Below are 18,987 nucleotides of genomic sequence, written 5' to 3'. Positions count from 1 at the left end.
GACAAATTCTTAAATGATCACTATACATTGCCTAAAATGACAACCGGTTTTTTTTTACATTTTTGCCTGTAACAAGAAAAATTTAAGAGAGAAACATTTTTTTTCCAGTTATGCCTTAAATTAAATTATAATAGGCAAATAGACACTTTAAATCACAAACATTATCAGCAAGGCAACTCTATTATATTCTATGATAAAGTAAAAGTTTGCCGATATAGTTAGTAGATTGCAACTCTTCATATGACATTTATGAGTGATTGACCTTAAATGGGGATTTTATTTTACCCGCTTTTGTGTTTTGAGCAAACAAAACTAAAGAAGATAGAAAGAAACTAAACAGACTAAAAGGCCAGTAATACAAGATCAACAAAATAGAGATTTTTATCATGAAGTCTTTTGTCATCTACAAGGATTGAGAGTGTCCTTTTTTGATATTCAAACCAAGGTGAGCGACACAGACTCCTTATACTAGCATCTAATTTTGCCTGTTCTTTTGATAGAGCATACAATTATCGTTGTATACATAATTATTCAGGTTATTGAAATTCATTGAGATATATACATTGAGAATAAAAAATGTTATGCACTGATAACTATACTTTAAACTTATAACTAATTGATATTTAGATTTGAGTTGTGATATAATTAGCAATTATAATCATTTTGGAAAAAACGAAACGTCATTTAAACACATATTATGTTTTACAATATTGATGGACACTAGTCTTTGTAGTAGACACGTGCGCTGCTCTCGTTTGCAATGTAGCAATATAATTCCAATCACAAACATTCTGAAACTGAAGTTCAGATATGTTTTTGTAATGGCAAAACATAGCTCTGTTCTTAAGAAAGAAGACTGGAAGGCCCTACATCTCTTTAAAAAGAAAAAGAAAAACTTGATTCTTTCTTTTTTTATCCAAAAACATAGGAATCATAAGATTTCAATTGGCATCTTACATATTTTGAGGTTTGACTAATAGTTTACATACTTGAATCTTTGCTGTACAGATGTTTTATTTTCACTTTCGATTTGGAAAAGATCTAAATTTAAATCCACTTCATATGAACACGCGGTTGAGATTTCTAAAGAGTAAATTATACCAATACAAGGCAGGCAATATGTTTATCTTCATTTTAATTCTGTTTGTTCTTGTTTTAAAAGGTCATGGAGAAGAAAATTATTTCAAAGTATTGGGAATAACAAGAATGGCTAGTAAACGTGAAATCAGATCGGCATATAATGCAATCTCGATAAGATTACATCCAGATAAGAACCAGGTATGATACTGCTTTTTTTTTTAACTATTGTTAACCTCTTGTCTTTGATAGTTGAACATCGCAATGGTATACATATAGTAATACAATTTGGTGCAAGTCTTGTGGTAACAGACGTTGCCTGACTTGTCAACAAATACTGAATACTCAAACATTCACTTGCCACTCGACTGGGTCTGTGTACACTATATATTGCAATGTAACTTGCAAAACCCAGAATGTTGTATACCTCCTTCAATGTCGATGTGGCATGCAGTATGTTGGCGAGACAGAGCAGCCATTTAACAAACGCATGAATGGTCATCGAAGTGACTACACTTGCAAGCCCGACCTACCCGTAAGTCGTCATTTGAGATCACCTGGACACACACAAGCTGATCTCAAAAACCTTACCATCACGATCACAGACCACAACGAGGGTTGGTCGAAGGTCGACAGAGTCGCTCGGGAAAGATTTTGGATAAGAAAGTTACGGGCAGTCTCCCCAGAGGGTATAAATGAAAAAACATAGAACGAGTCCCTCATTTTCCTGTGACTACCTGTTTCAAACAACGCCGGATTTAGTACTGGCTTTACAGTTCGAAATTATTTTTAAAATAACAGTTTAAATTATAGGTTTTCATTGATTCAGGATGATGTATAAGTACGTTGCCACGTTCAATTATTTTACCTCATTATACAATACTTATTTTTTCAATCAGTATTATACTGATATTCGTTTGGGAGGCTTAAATATGTAGTTTCTGTTGTAATTGCCCTACCGTTGTCTAATTTATACCATCCTTGATCGGTTAGGACATTTTTGATTTTTTTGTTTGAGGACTGCCCTCAATGCAGTTTTGATTTTCGAGTTGATTTTCCTCTGAGTTCAGTGTTTTTGTGATTTTACTTTTTATAACATCTCAACTGTCACAACCTTTGGAAATCTAGAGTTGTGCCATTTAACATCGTAAATAACTATTTTTATTTTTGGCATATTTCTGTAGTCTTTGCGGTGTGTTTGGAAATTTTAAAATTGTTCCAGCGTTCGTTTGAATTGTATAAATCAAGATTTTGATAGAGTTTCAATTTGAATTGACATGATTCATTTGTCATTGTGCAATTACCGAAGAAGGATATCTGTTATCCGAAATATCTAATATTTGTGTATTTTATATGGTGATGTTGTACCCTTTTTGACTTGTTATATATTATATTTTGTAGTGTACAGAATCATATTACATGATCCATCGCCCTGTAAGATTGATCGTTGACTATTTATTCAGTCATTTCATATAGTAATACGTATATACATGTATATATATATATATCAGTAGCATGGGTTCGACTCCCGGCGAGGGAAGTACAAAAAATTTGCGAAAGCAAATTCACAGGTCACATTGTTGGGTTGATGTTTAGACGAGTTGTATATATTGTGACAAATCTGGACTTATTATTGTTATTATTTAACGTATTATTTATTGTATATGACATACATTTATTTGAATATTGCCGGGTGGTCAACTTCTCGGGAGTGCACAAACACTGATAAATGCATCGACTTTCATACTCATGAGTTTAAACTATTTGTACTTTGCAAGCGATAAGGGCCAGTTTTATATGTATATCTTGGTAATGTTTACCTATGAAATACTTTGATTATCCCGTCATATATATAGTGATTTATTTTGACAAATATTGTCGTGAGATTCAACTTGTTTACATCTGCCATTATGCCGTTCTGTACTTTCACTTTGCGATCTCATATTATTATTTGTTTAAGTTAACACTTTATCAATGCATATAAATTTGCGTATTTATTATGTTTGTGCCTCCCTTTTCATTAATATTGTGTTTATTGATGATAGAACAGGATTTTCATTAATCTCATTTAAGCATTATATCTAATGCGAAAGGTTAGGTAAATTACACATAAGTTCATACGCCGTAGTGAGAAAGGAATTTACAGTCCGTTTAATTATAGCATTATATAGAAATGTCCTTTTAGTTTTATTTGCTTTTAAATATAATTCGGACAAGAAGGACAAAATAAGGACAACTCAATAACGAGTCTTTATTTAATAATAAGGAAATCTGATTGTCTTCTTGAACTTTTCAAGCCAAAAGATGTAAGAAACGTTGCTTTTGATTGGACGATTGGACGTTTACTCTTACGTCATAGTTAGTGCCAAAAGACATAAATAGGAGCCTGGAGAACAACATGTCAATCTAAATCAAGTCTTTGACCTGTCAACTACAATTTATATTGACCACCCGATTTATTGTTTTATTTGTTGAAAGATGAATGTGTATTTGATGTTTATCATATTAAAGAAGAACTGAGTCAAAATACGACTGAAATAAATACTATTGTTATGTTTTACAAATCTTAAGTGTTTCTTCACGCTGCTGTTGAGTTAAGCAATGATTCCACTCCTCCTGAACGAGCCAATGAGTTAAACAGTTTTATAGTAACCCTAGGTTTGTTACAATATATTTAGCTGATCTGTATTAATAACATCTCCATGCCTTATATATCATGTACTGTAGTACGACGCTAGATTAAAACTGACGTGGAAAGGTAACACCCGGCCATCGAAAGCTTCATTTTGAAGCCTAGGTGGTCGTGTGGTCTAGCGGGACGGCTACAGTGCAGGCGATTTGGTGTCACGATATCTCAGTAGCATGGGTTCGAATCCCGGCGAGGGAAGAACAAACAAATTGCGAAAGCAAAGGAGTAGGTCCGGTAAGGACCGATTTTGGCCTCAAATTTCAGGTTCATCTAACGAAAGATTTTGACCACTTTTTAAACACTTAAGTGTCTATTTTATTTGAATTAATTAGTTTATGTGAAAGATTTTAACAGATTTAGTCAATAAAAACGATCCGATTCAAGCTCAAATATGAATAATCGACCTAATATGCCGAAAAATGTCACTTTTCAGATGGTTTTTGGTAAAAATGAAAGTGGCCGCATCCGTGTTCATCCTCAACCTTTATATATGTTATGTATTATCATAAAATACAACTTACATTTCAATATTAAGGATGAACACGAATGCGGCCACTTTCGTTTTACACGAAAACCGTCTAAAATTTAACTAAAATGCTAGAATTATGAGGATTTCAGTAATTTAGCATGACTTAATGGTGCAAGTACCGGATATATGTTCATTGTATTTTTAAAAACACCCATATTTATGTAGCAGAAGCATTCTACTGTCCAATAAATAACTAAAGGTTTACATTTTAACAATTTTGTAAAACACCTATATTTTGGGGCCAAAAAGGGGTCTTACTGAACCTACTCCTTTACAGATCTAACATTGTTGGGTTGATCTTTAGACGAGTTGTATATGAGTTGATGTTTAGACGACAACTCGTCTAAACATCAACCCAACAATGTTAGATTTGTAAATTTGCTTTCGCAAACGTTTTTGTTCTTCCCTCGCCGTTCATGCACACGTATAAAAATTGCGGTTTTTATCCAACGCAATCATAGGTTTGAACGTAGTTTTCAATTTAGAATTGTTGATATTTATTCGTCTGGGCTTGTATCAAATTTTCCCTCCGGTTTATATGATCCGTTCATCCTATATTGACTCTTAAAATTCAAGAGTCTATCTTAAATTAAGGGTAAATTATATGGCCTTTCAATTACCGTTTCGATCCCTAACATCACTGAAGAGACATATATTGTCGAAATCTAGATCTGGTGTACAAAAAAAATATTGACACCTTGTGTTTGTGGCATAACATCTTGACCACAAGTTTATTGTTTTCAGTTTAGTATTAAATTTATATTAAGATCCATTTTGTTACATCTCGTGATCAATTTTATTTGGCTATCGCCAATGGCAGTCAGCAGGGTTAAAGAACATCAGTTGTTCGACCTGTTAGTCAAATGCGTTTTATTTAAATATGCCTCTTCACTTTTTTGGTCTTTTGGAAAATGTTGTTTGTGTTGTATTTAGACCCTTCTACAACGAAATTTGTTTTACATGCATGTACGTATGAAAATTGCGGTTTTTATCCAACGCAATCATAGGTTTGAACGTAGTTTTCAATTTAGACTTGTTTATATATATCAAAAAGGGTACAACACCACCATTAAATAACTACAAAATGAACAAATATTAGATATTTTGGATAACAGATATCCTTCTTCAATAATTACACGATGTCAAATGAATCATGTCAAAATATTCAAACTGAGAAACTTTTTCTAAATCTCGAAATTTATACAATTTAAGAGAACACCACAGACGCTGATACAATTTTAAAATTTCCAAACACGGCGCAAAGATTACAAAGAAATGCCAAATGAAAATAGTTATTTTCGATGTGAACTGGCACAACTCTAATTATATATAAATTTCCAAAGGTTGTGACAGTTTATATGTTATAACTGCATTGAGGGCAGTCCTCAAACAAAAAAAATAAATCAAAAATGTCCTAACCGATCCAAGTTTGTAAAATATTTCAAATTTGACAACGGTAGGGCATTTGTCGTCTGTGGTGTTCTCTTAAATTGTATAAATTTCGAGATTTAGAAAAAGTTTCTCAGTTTGAATATTTTGACATGATTCATTTGACATCGTGCAATTATTGAAGAAGGATATCTGTTATCCGAAATATCAAATATTTGTTCTTTTTATAGTTATTTAATGGTGGTGTTGTACCCTTTTTGACTTGTTATATATTATATTTTGTAGTGTACAGAATCATATTACATGATCCATCGCCCTGTAAGATTGATCGTTGACTATTTATTCAGTCATTTTATATATAGATATATATAGATTACAGACAAATGAAAAATACATTGTGTATAAAAATGATAATATAACATCTACACACGCTTAAAAACACGTGTCTCATGTCTATCTCTAGATTATCCTTCCGTGACAAGGTAACACTACGACTATTGAAGTTATGTTTTTATATAGTGGATGTGGTCGAGTGGTCTAGAGCGCTGAGGCTAAGCGATTGGTGCTGTAGTGTATTAAAGGTGTGAGTTCGAATCCCGCTGAGGGACGAACAAAAAATTGTCAGTAGAAAATCTAACTCTAACACTGTTTGGAGTAATTTTCAGACTTATATATATATATATATATGGTTCGAATCCCGGCGAGGGAAGAACCAAAAATTTGCGAAAGCAAATTTACAGATCTTACATTGTTGGGTTGATGTTTAGACGAGTTGTATAAATATATATCGTATTAGGTCACTAAAACTAACACACCATGCAACTAATAACATATAAACAGCACATGTAATATAATACTTTATCTAATTCTATGAAAATTTATCCCTTTCCGAACCCATTGTATAAAAAAAATTCAATCAACGTGTGGTTGCTGTTGATCTCAAAAGATCATTGGATGATTTTAAGGGCCATAAGGGCCCAGGCGGCTCGGATTTTAAAATCGACAATTTCACTATCTCGATAGGATAAATTCGATAATCCACTGGTATCAATGTAAGAATCTATATCTAACGTGTTTGGCTCATAAACTATCTGTTTGTATCCATTTTCACAGAATCTGAGATATTCCAATATCAATCCTTTAACTCAAAACCTAACTATAACTTGGAGGATTTACTAAAAACTACGTATATACGAGACCAACATTTAAACTTTAAAACTTATTAAAGAAACAGCAATATTACACAATCAACTTTGTATCAAAAAGTAGTCTAACTTCTAACAATCGTAAAATACTTAGTCTTCAAAGCACCAAAGTCACCAGACTATTACAAACCACCTGTTCGAGAGACCGACCAATCCCGAGGGAAATTATAATTTCAGAACAACCCGGTAGCTTCTAACAATCGTAAAATACTTAAGTCTTCAAAGCACAAAAGTCACCAGACTATTACAAGCCACCTGTTCGAGAATTGCGACCATTCCCGAGGAAAATTACAGTTTCAGAACAACCCGGTAGCTTGCAACAATCGTAAAGACTTATAAACTGCTTGTCTCGAAACCACAAGCTTTCAACTCGAACTAGGTTTACTATTAAACTTCTCAATTCTAAATCTGCTAGTATTTACTTTCCGATGCTTGACCATCAACAGCCAAATAACAAATGAGCGAACTCGCACAATGAATAGGTGTCTTTATATACCAAGAGCGTGGACCTCGAAGAGAGCACCATAGCAACAATTAACGCGTCTCATAACAACCAAGGATAAAAGGGTGATTTTCCGTTAACGCATTGTTCAAACGAGTAATTTATTATAGATTACAATTCAGCAATAAAATACAAATACAATAGTATAATTAAATGCATTTTTGTCACAAATTGAATACTTAGTAAATTAAAGACGATCTTTCAATTTGATTTCATATTAGAGATAAAGAAAAATATAACGCACGTTTTACATGCTATGAAAAAGGTAAAAAAAAAAAATGATCTTACCGTTCGAACTTATAGGTTCACCTGTACAGCAACTATCCCATCCATCTGTTATGAACTGAGACTTTTCATCTGAGAGTTTTTGATTTGTTTTAATCCGATAGGTCGTTTTTTTTTACATTTTCATATACATATAACACAAATCTCCTCATCCCCTCATCCACTCTACCTGATTCTTTCTATATGCTAAAAATTTTGATATTATATAATGACTGTATATTTAATAATAAAGGTGTTGTCGACACCTTTAAAGTCATATAAAACGAGACTCAGTGATTGGTGAAAAAAAATGTTTGTCCAATTCTTGAACCAATGCATATACAAACTTAGTCTTCTGTCAAATATCTTTTCTCTCGGTCTGATATGATGTGAAAAAATGGCAGCTAATTTTAAAATTGTCGTGTTTTGAATCCGAATTTACCGATTATCACCTTCAAAGAAGCATGAGTATTGAGCACGTGTATAACATATACAATAAGATAATATTTTATTTCAATGAAAGGTCCATGTGTATTGCAATCACTGGATTTTTACGAGAAAGGTTAAGCTGAGTTAACTGCATACGTTAAACATATCGGCGAATTGTTTACTGGAAGCGAACAATTAAAAATAAGTAAATTTCTTCTAGATTGGGACAAATTATAGAATTTTGAGAAAAAAATATATGTACATCAGCTTTATAATAAAAACTAGCCATTTAGTTATAAAAAACATATACATAATTTTTTTTAAATTTCAAGTTTCATACTACTTAAATGTGGTCTATACATATGAAAGTTAATGAAAATTTTATGCTACAATTTTTAAAAGTACAACGATGCGTATAATATTCAAACAATACAATTGTAACTACTGCTTTTTTTTCCAGTGCGATGAGTTTGCTACTGAAAAATTTATCAAATTAACTGAAGCACGTACAATCCTTCTCGACGACGCTAGACGGGGCACATACGAAAAACAAAACCCATATTTTGGTATTGAAAGAGAGGAATATGAATGGAATATACCCGTATGCTCAAAAGAGAGACATTATGATAAGGAGGAAACTATCAAAACAATGTTATCAAATTATGTAAAACCTATATTGGACTGTCTATGTAGGATATTTTGGAATGTTCTTGCTACAGTTAAATGTTTGCCTGTTGCTGTACATTCAAGTCTAATCTTCTTAAAATCAACAGGCTATACAGACGGTTGCAAAAGAAATCGTTATGAATCTTTTCAAGGTTGCTTAATATGTATAATGCTGAACGAGACTGTAGGTATGTGGCTGTGTTTCTGTTAGCTGCAAATAGTAGTTAATCCCTCAAAAACCATAGAAGTGCAAACACTGCTCTCATCTGAAACCACATCAAAAACTGCTGTAATGGAATGCACATCGTAATAGACAACTTTTGAGTTCGTTGTATTTCCGTCAAACACTTTGGTTTTAGTGATCATCATTCGTGCGTTTAGGTGTGTCGTCACATCCTTCTCATGTTGAGCAAGTGGTTGAAAAAAAAGTGTGCTATATTACACGATTTTTTCGGCAAATTAAAACTTTATTACTGACAATCAGCACTGCTATATGCTGTAGTGAATTATGAATAAGTACCTACGGAACTAATACATCTCTAGTTTATTCTGTATAATGACAATCACGAAAACGCTTTTATAATGCAGGGATACGGGCGCGCATAATTGACGAACCTTTTACGATAAAGGACATAACTCAAACGTGGTCTATTGTAATGCTGCTATGATTCTTAACGAAACTATATTAGGTTAATTATGAAATATCTTAAACTAACAAAGCAATGCGCCAAGTTTTTTTTTTTGTATATCACAAGAAGTGTATACAAGTACATTGCGCATTACAGAATATTAATTTCCTAACACTGGATGAAAAACCTTTATCTGATTACCGAACACATCTGAATTTTACATGAGTGGATAAGAATTGGAAGGTGTTAACAGATTGACAAGAATTTATATGGGATATTTTTACATGTAATAATCTCCTAAAAACTATTATACATTTTTTCGATTTTTTCCGATTATTGGGTAACGTTAATGTAATAAACTCGAAACAAACATTTGCTAAATGATATAAGATACCCCCAAAAGGGGTGCATGATATCAATTCCGACATAACAAAATAAAAATGTATGAGTGAATCTCCTGCACTATAAATCTTACACGTTAAACATTTTTAATAATCAGGTTTATTTTTGTAATTTCAGATTTCTTCATGCAAGTTTGGGTGTTTTTGCTGGACCTACCATCACACTTTTTAAGCAGGTACATCGAAACTTAAAAAAATAAATTAAGATTTAATTGACGAAGATATTGATTTCCAATAGAAACATTAAGTGCATGTAGAAACGACGATTTCAATGCATCCTTACGTTTCTCAATACAGCTTGGTATACAAAGGTTGTAAAAAAATCCAAATATAAAAGTGTAAGTTTACAGAGGCACGGTTACACCAAAAGTATATGATACGGTTATAGGCTAAATTTGTTAAATAAGACACGTCATTTGTCAATGCATATTTATTTCGCCTAACACACGCTCCCTTGAAGACTTTGTTATAAACATTGTCAAATGTTCCTGTTTGAACAAATGTTCTACATCCTTTGTTTTGCAAGGACCAACTATGTGATATGGGTCACTAAAATTGACATGGAAGTGTATACATACGAAGGGGTAATACTAGGTTGCAATTTCAAATACAACGATTTTTTTTTATATATGTGTAAGCATAATCCGTCTTTAATTGATTAATAAAATCAAGCAAAACAATATGAAAAAATCAAGAAAGAAAAATTTCAAATGCGATCTTAATGTTGAGGAGATTAACTCTTACAATATAAAGTCTTCGCCTAAACAGTGTCAATCACAAAAGCGCAACAAACGTTCGATATCATCTGCAAATAATCTAAAACACTTCAAAACTCTTAAATGATGCACATATTGTTACTAATTCATTTATTATAACTGTAATGTGTTGCATTTGGAAGAGAGGGACGAAAGATACCAAAGGGACAGTCAAACTCATAAATCGAAAATAAACTGACAACGTCATGGCTAAAAATGAAAAAGACAAACAGACAAACAATAGTATACATGACACAACATAGAAAACTAAAGAATAAACAACACGAACCCCACCAAAAACTAGGGGTGATCTCAGGTGCTCACGAAGGGTAAGCAGATCAGGCTCCACATATGGCACCCGTCGTGTTGCTTATGTGATAACAAATCCGGTAAATAGTCAAATTCGGTAGGTCACATTCATGAAAGGGAAGGGGATTGTAGTTACGACGTAAGGAACATATCCGATATCATTTGTGAAACAGTTATTCAATAACGGTCAACCAACTCGTGATGGCGTCCGTAAAATTTACGAAGGGATGATTTCAACTTCACCATTTGGAACTCTTGGTTTAATAGCTTCCTTGTGAGCAATTGTTGGAAATTGACATATTTGACCTACATACGACAACCGTTCATGCTGGTTGTTCAACACTCCTCCCCCTAAAAATCACATTGCCAGTCGTTTGCTTCTTTACAAACAAAAAGGGAGGCTCATGGAAGTGCCTACACAATGGCTCTACACTTATACACATCTGACATAGAAATTACCTTAATTGATCTAATTAGAACCGAAATAATTGTTGCAAGCTATAATTTATTTTAGTTTTAACATGGGTTGGCTTTATATTCGTGTTATTTCAGCCCTCACTATCGCACGGGCAAAAACAATCACGAATTTAATGCCTACCAATGTTAAAACTACAATAAAGTATAGCTTGCATCAATGATTTCTAAAAATAATCAAAACAAAATAAACAGGTCTTTTCACAGAAAAGTGGAAAGACCTAATTATCAGAACAAAATTAATGGCTTTCCTAATTATCAGGACAAATGCAAATACAATTAAAGGTCTTTCCACAGAAAAGTGGAACAACCGAAATATTTGTTTTTACATTTAAACCCAATACAATGTTACTTTATTTCTTAATCAATTATGAATATCATTCTAGTTGCAGAAAGGTGCACGTGGTGTCCCGGTTCAACCGAACAATAATTATAGTAGCAATTTCAGTTCCTATTTTACTGCTTTGTTCGAAGATATTCCTAAAATTGGTAAGCTAAAGGTTATTTGCTGTCTACAAAATTAATTTTATTTGATCGATGGGTATGGAAAAGGCAAGCGTATTGTTAATAAGTTAAATTAGACACACATGCATGCGTATTGGTATTAATGAAATATTGCTGCATATTAAGATCTTCGATTTTTATTTGAAATAATTAATCTGACATTAGAGGGACCATAAAATGTAATCTTATTTTTCATGAACAAACATATTACATTCATTTGAATAAAGAACAGATCATTTTCAATTTTTTGTAAAAAAAAATAAAATTTGTATCAGCTGGTAATGGCGGGGGTTAAATAAATGCAACTCAAGCAAGGTTTATCTCGCACATGCAAACTTGTAATTAAAAACAAAGAGATTTAATTTTGAGCGGATGGTCATCGTTATCTTTTACCTCCAGCAAAGTGCATCTATTTAAGTACGAATCAAATTACCTTAATTTGCATATACATGTAATACTAGTACCTGTAAAATTAAACTGGTGTATATTTCTTGCATCTGTCATAAAACAAAATGATATAATTCATGCCAAGAACTGAAACACATGTTTCATTCGGTAAGCTCAAAACCAAAAGTCTGAATACCCATAACTATGAAAAATCTGAAATCCTAAAAATCGAAAGTTCAAATCAGACCATGCTAAGTTTGACTGCAGGAGTTGTAATTCATTAAAGATCTTCTTTAATGAACAGAAAATTTAGGCTAACTGTATCATTTAAATCATTCAGGAACCCTTAGATACAACGTACCATTGCGGGCTGATGCATGTCCATGATTGTATATAAAATCACAATATTCACATTGCTTTTAGATGTAGGGGTACCGATTTTATATCCCGATCTTATTTTAAAACCTACAAAAAATATGCCTCTTTTATAATAACTGCAGTCGGGTGGAAGAAATGTGAATGTTTTTACCCCGTTCACAAGCTTTCTGACTTATATTTAAACAAGAATATGTCCATAGTATACGGATGCCCCACTTGCATTATCATTTTCTATGTTCAGTAGACCGTGAAATTGGGGTCAAAACTCTAATTTGGCAATTCAATTAGAAAGATCATATCATAGGGAACATGTGTACTAAGTTTGAAGTTGATTGGACTTCAACTTCATCAAAAACTACCTTGACCAAAAATTTAACCTGAAACTTGCACTATTATTTTCTATGTTCAGTGGACCGTGAAATTGGGGTCAAAAGTCTAATTTGGCAATTAAATTAGAAAGATCATATCATAGGGAACATGTGTACTAAGTCTGAAGTTGATTGGACTTCAACTTCATCAAAAACTACCTTGACCAAAAACTTTAACCTGAAACTTGCACTATTATTTTCTATGTTCAGTGGACCGTGAAATCGGGGTCAAAAGTCTAATTTGGCAATTAAATTAGAAAGATCATATCATAGGGAACATGTGTACTAAGTTTGAGGTTGATTGGACTCCAACTTCATCAAAAACTATCTTGACAAAAAACTTTAACCTGAACGAACGGACGCACAGACCGAAAACATAATGCCCCTCTACTATCGTAGGTGGGGCATAAAAACAAAACCAGAGAAGTTGGGAATTGTCGATTGAAAATAAGATACACGCCAACAATTGCACATGGGCGAGGGTTTTAATAAAGGAAGAAAAAGACAAGTTTTAAAACACAAAAGAGTTTGACGTGTTCTGTAGTTCATTGATAAAACATTCATCATCTTTGGGAGTGTTCGGAGTATTTCGTATAGGATCATATTATTTTGGAAATATGAAAAAGACCTGATATGGGGTTACACCCCAGTTCTATTGTTATACTTCATAGTTTCTATTTTTGAAACAGGTGTAATTGAATAGATCTATTGTTACGAATAACAATAGATTTTGACCACAGGCTGTGACGAGCGGGGTTTCTGGAAATCCCTGCTTCTACATCTCGCAAACAAAGTCCATTGGTATTCGTAACAATAGAAATTGATTATTCTCTAAAAAAAAACATCAACATAAAAAAATACTAATAGTAACATTGAGAATGGAAATGGGGAATGTGCCAAAGAGACAACAACCCGACCATAGAAAAAAACAACATCAGAAGGTCACCAACAGGTCTTCAATGTAGCGAGAAATTCCCGCACCCGGAGGCGTCCTTCAACTGGCAACCTAAACAAATATATACTAGTTCAGTGATAATGAACGCCATACTAATTTCCAAATTGTACACAAGAAACTAAAATTAAAATAATACAAGACTAACAAAGGCCAGAGGCTCCTGACTTGGGACAGGCGCAAAAATGCGGCGGGGTTAAACATGTTTGTGAGATCTCAACCCTCCCCCGATACCTCTAGCCAATGTAGAAAAGTAAACGCATATATAACAATACGCACATTAAAATTCAGTTCAAGAGAAGTCCGAGTCTGATGTGAGAAGATGTAACGAAAGAAAATAAACAAAATGACAATAATACATAAATAACAGCAGACTTCTAGCAGTTAACTGACATGCCAGCTCCAGACTTCAATTAAACTGACTGAAAGATTATGATTTCATCATATGAACATCAGGCACAATCCTTCCCGTTACGGGTTTAGTATCATACCATCATAACATATATGAGAAGAACATAACTCGTGTCATGCCAACAACTGGTTTTTGAATAAATGTGTTTAGTTCCGATGCAAAGACCCTATAAGTGAATCAATATTAACGCCAAAATATGCAATCTTTAATGACCTGACAACAGTATCGTAACTATAGTGTTCACTAAAAATTGAAGAATAAAAAAGATATTAATTTTTTTTTTTAGGAAATTCCAATAGCGAAAGAAAAAAAAATAAGCATCTATTTTTGAAGACAAAAATAATTCTTTAATTACTCCTTTGCTGAAACGGATTTTTTTTTATCCCAGTCATTTGTCTCTATTCTAAAAGCATTCATCTTTTTGATTTCAAAAAGGGTGAATCTAACTCTCGGACCCCCTCGTTTTCCCCGACCCAGGTTTGGGGTTCCGCGGGTTGGACCCGATTTAAAAGATCAATGTATTGGAACCCACACCCTTTCTGTTGAGTTGGGAACCCCGAGGTGGATCAGCCCCTGACCCAAAAAGAGAGACTTACGAAATATTAAATCTGTATCTTGTATACTGAGCGTGTCTCAATCTAATTTAAACATAGATCTCCGATTTCTTTATACAACGTTACTAACAAAATCGGAGATCTATATTTTAATTAGATTGAGCGTGTCTGGTAGTCGGGTTTCTATTGCAGACACACTTATCCCTTTGTAGGTCCGAATATGAATGTTTATCTATTCTCGAGAAAAGGTTTTTTTTTCTACAAAACCGCAAGATAAAAATATAGTTATGATTACCTTTATTAAACTGAAACACGTAAGCACTTTAGGTTATAATATTGCCTTTATCTCTAGTCTCTTCTACCAAATTCACAAAATGTCGTCCGTCTCATACCCTTTCATATTGACAACTGCATACAAGGAGCATGACGTATTTTGTGTTTGTAAAAGGAATACACGATACGGTCAACCTTGACCTGCTGAACCAGATTAAACCATGGATTTAATTAGAATATGCAAAACAACCTTGACATTGGTAAAATATACCCACTTGTCAAAGTTTGAACGAAGATAACTAAAAAAGGTTACTAGTGGGGTTTCGTGTAATAAAAAAAAATCTTATAAATCATGGTTTGGTATTGTATTTTTTTCATATGATAATCAATGTTAACAATATTGAGTTAAGAATGGGGTGTCAGCTAGTTATACACCTTGGGATACGACGTGTCTTGAAACGAAACCCCTCCGTCTTCCGGCCGACGGGGTTTCTTATCCAGTCACCCCTTTCCCTCGGTATATAACTATTACTTATGGCACGAAAACATCTCCAAATCACCAGATGGTGAAATATACAAAACAACACCCAAAGCTCACTTCACGATCTCCAATGCAGCAGAGACTGTATGCCAACAGGCAGCCAGATAGCTACAAACACAATAAGAGCAATAAAATCCAGTCACGACAAGAAAATAAAAAAATCAAATTTAGAACTTGTAGGTACATTTTGTGGAACGCAAACATGATGTAAATAAATGACAAAAAAAGTTTTTTGAAGTCCTGTTGAGAAATACTCAAATTTCACATCAAAGAAAAAGAAAAAAAGGAAACAAACTACCAACAACATTTTTATTGATCTTGACTATCCTTTAATATATACTGACTGGCTTTAAAAACGCAACACTCATTTTGTAGATTTTTTTCACCAAATAATGTTTGATCCTCATGCAACTATTATTCATGCTCATCATATGTCTTTTCCTTTCGAAAAATAAACATCTGACTTACCTGTGGTTATTGAACATACCAGATTTTTTAGATCGCACGAAATTTCAGAAAGAGAAATTTCGAGCCAATAAAAGATTTTTTCCGGTTTTTTTCTTTGAGAAACAGTTCGTTCAATCTGTGGACACACTTTAATCATTTAAAAAATGTTGCATCTCCATATTGCCAAAACTCAGGAATGAAAAGCTGAATCAACTCATTAGAATTCTGCAAACAGGAAAACGTGAACGTGCTGCAACACAAAAAAATTGACGTCAGAAACTCGTCTTACTGTCTTTCCGACAATGATACCGGTAGACTGGATTTGTTGAAGACCATCAAAGACTAGATCAACATGTAGTGACAATGCAACGTCAATAGAATTTGATTAGACAACGTCATTTGTAAGACAGATCTACGGCCGGAACGTCAACTGCTAACCAAATTGATGAATGAAATTTTGCACAGATTAATGCCATAAATGTTTCCCATTAACTGAACTGGCAAAGAATCGACTGCAGAAAAACATTTAGAGCCTTAAATTTTAAACCGCATAATTGACAAAACACATTGTAATGGGTGGATCAACGGCAAAATCAGAAGGTGCAAAACAGAAACAAAAACGTGCCGAACAGAAATGGTTGACCTTTCTGACTATCATTTTGGCGTTTGTTACAGGCAGTCATTGCTTTTGACGGTGACACGTTCATTGGTAAGGGGAAAACCAGGGTTTCAGTGTATACCACAATATTTGAACATCGAAAATGACGTAATCAATTCAACTTTCGAACTGCATTTTTTTTCCAAACATTTAAGTAATGACAGAACTTTCTATTCATAAGTTTGTTTACAAAAAAATGCATAATTAAAAATGAAAATTGAAAAGAATAATCTAATGTTGCGTTTCTAAAGCCGGTCAGTATATATTGACAAATAGCGGGACCGCTGAAACTATCAGATCTATATGAAGAAAGGTGATATTCATCTAAAAAAAATAAATTCTAATCTACTCATGCACCATCAACTTTAGAAAAAGACTAATTATAGGGCAATGACACAAAGATAAACATACGAACCATCAACACATAAATACACATCCATATAGGCAACACATGGACGATATAATCCTAAGGGTATATGCAATTTTTCATGATAACGCTGTCTGTGTTTGAGCTATGTCGTTTTCTTAGAAAAATAAGATGCCACTATTTGGATTTGAACAAGTAGTGCAAGATGAAAAAATACATGTACATTGTCGGAAATAAAAAATGTGTTTGTACTCGCTACGAAACAGGAGAAAAGTTTGGCGAGCCTCACTTTTGTCCTGTTTCAAAAGCTTCTACAAATGAATTTTATATTCACTGACAATGACATATATGTCCATTTGTATATATTGCTTTTAAATCTTACTAACTGTGAAAATTATAATGTTGCTATAAACCAGAATTTAAAACAAAAATAACGTAATTTTATTGTCAAAATGTTTTTCCTAGGTCGGTCAACATAATCATCGAGAGGTCCTAGATTTAATTCAGAATGCCGATATCAAACGGCAAGTGACAACTGCTGTGTCTGATTCACCTACATTAACAATTCAGGAGACACATGATGCTGTAGCCCATCAGATCCCTCCAGCAAAAAGGCTCAATATCCTTACATTTAAAAATATGAGATCTTCAATTAACCGAAGAAGAAGAAATCACATTCCTGATATACCAGCATCAATAATTGACGTTAAAATTCGTGGACAATGGAAAGTAACGGTAAATGGGAACCGCTTTCTGAGTAAATTGGATAATGCATGCGGCATTGCTGTTTTTTGCACGGAAGAAGCTCTGAGCTGTTTAGGTCAGGCAGCAACCATTTGATTTTCTGGGGGAGGGCTATGGTTTTTTTTTCTGTACAAACTTTTTTTTTCGCCTGCGGCGAAAAACAATCTATTTTTTTCGCGACAACTCGAAAACAATTTTTTTCTTTCAATTTTAGCATTACATATAGTGGCAGCTGGGAGTGAAACAAACAATTTTTTTTTCTCAGAATCAAAAACAAATTATTTTTTTCTCCAAAAACTGGAAACAAACTATTTTTTCCAAAAAAAACCATAGCCCCCCCCAGAAAATCAAATGGTTGCTGCCTCAATGTAACGATATCTATATTGACGCTACATTAAAAGCAGTACCAATTCCTTATAAGCAATTCCTTACCATTCATGGATTTTATAAGGACAGAGTAATTCCATTTGTATTTGCGTTAATGACAGACACACACGTGGTTGATTATAGCAACATTTTTGGGCATCTAAAGAGACGCTACACTCGCTTAACTAATAATCGACTTGCCCCTACTAATATAATGTCTGATTTTGAAACCGGTATAATGACTGCCGCGCGTACAGACTTTCCAAATTCTCGCATCATGGGCTGTTTTTTTCATTTCTGTCAACACATTTGGAGACATGTAAATCAAGAGGGGCTTCGATGCCCTTATAGCACAAGTCGAAGCCTCAAAAGATGCATTCGAAAGCTTGTGGCCATAGCATACCTCCCAGTAGGGGTTGTGCGAACAAATTTTCGATTGTTTGTGCAAGATTTAGAAACCAGAAGGTTGTGCAGGAGATTCCATGGTTTGAGAGATCTTCTGTTTTATTTTGAGCGTAATTTTCTTAACGGACATTTCCAACTGGCGACGTGGAATCTATACAACAGGGGCAAAGATAATAACACTAATATTCACGTTGGAAGTAAGTTGTAACTAGTAATAATGATAGTCGGTAAGGTTATTTCTCGATTTCTCGATTTTGTCTATTCGCCTTTCATTTGTTGGTCGAAAACGTGAAGGCGAAAACACAAAAAACGA

The 18,987-nt window shown here is 33.6% G+C and overlaps 1 protein-coding gene across 1 annotated transcript; it reads left to right on the top strand.

Annotated features, from left to right (window-relative positions):
- Nucleotides 1-1,084: 1,084 nt before the first annotated feature.
- On the top strand, nucleotides 1,085-18,200 carry LOC139488412 (uncharacterized). The gene is made up of 5 exons (XM_071273980.1): nucleotides 1,085-1,278; nucleotides 8,545-8,938; nucleotides 9,899-9,956; nucleotides 11,705-11,807; nucleotides 17,625-18,200. The coding sequence occupies exons 1-5, from the start codon at nucleotides 1,120-1,122 to the stop codon at nucleotides 17,997-17,999; spliced, it is 1,089 nt and encodes a 362-aa protein (XP_071130081.1). The 5' UTR covers nucleotides 1,085-1,119; the 3' UTR covers nucleotides 18,000-18,200.
- The last annotated feature ends 787 nt before the right edge of the window (nucleotides 18,201-18,987 follow it).

This window comes from Mytilus edulis, chromosome 9 (assembly GCF_963676685.1).
Source record: "Mytilus edulis chromosome 9, xbMytEdul2.2, whole genome shotgun sequence".
NCBI classification, from domain to species: domain Eukaryota; kingdom Metazoa; phylum Mollusca; class Bivalvia; order Mytilida; family Mytilidae; genus Mytilus; species Mytilus edulis.
Note: the sequence above shows the minus strand (reverse complement) of the source record. Positions and strands in the feature narration are given on the sequence as shown.

Coding starts and splice junctions, on each gene's coding strand:
- LOC139488412 (XM_071273980.1), top strand. CDS start 1,120: ATGTTTATCTTCATTTTAATTCTGTTTGTTCTTGTTTTAAAAGGTCAT. Junction 9,957..11,704: donor CCATCACACTTTTTAAGCAG/GTACATCGAAAC, acceptor ATATCATTCTAG/TTGCAGAAAGGTGCACGTGG. Junction 11,808..17,624: donor CGAAGATATTCCTAAAATTG/GTAAGCTAAAGG, acceptor TGTTTTTCCTAG/GTCGGTCAACATAATCATCG.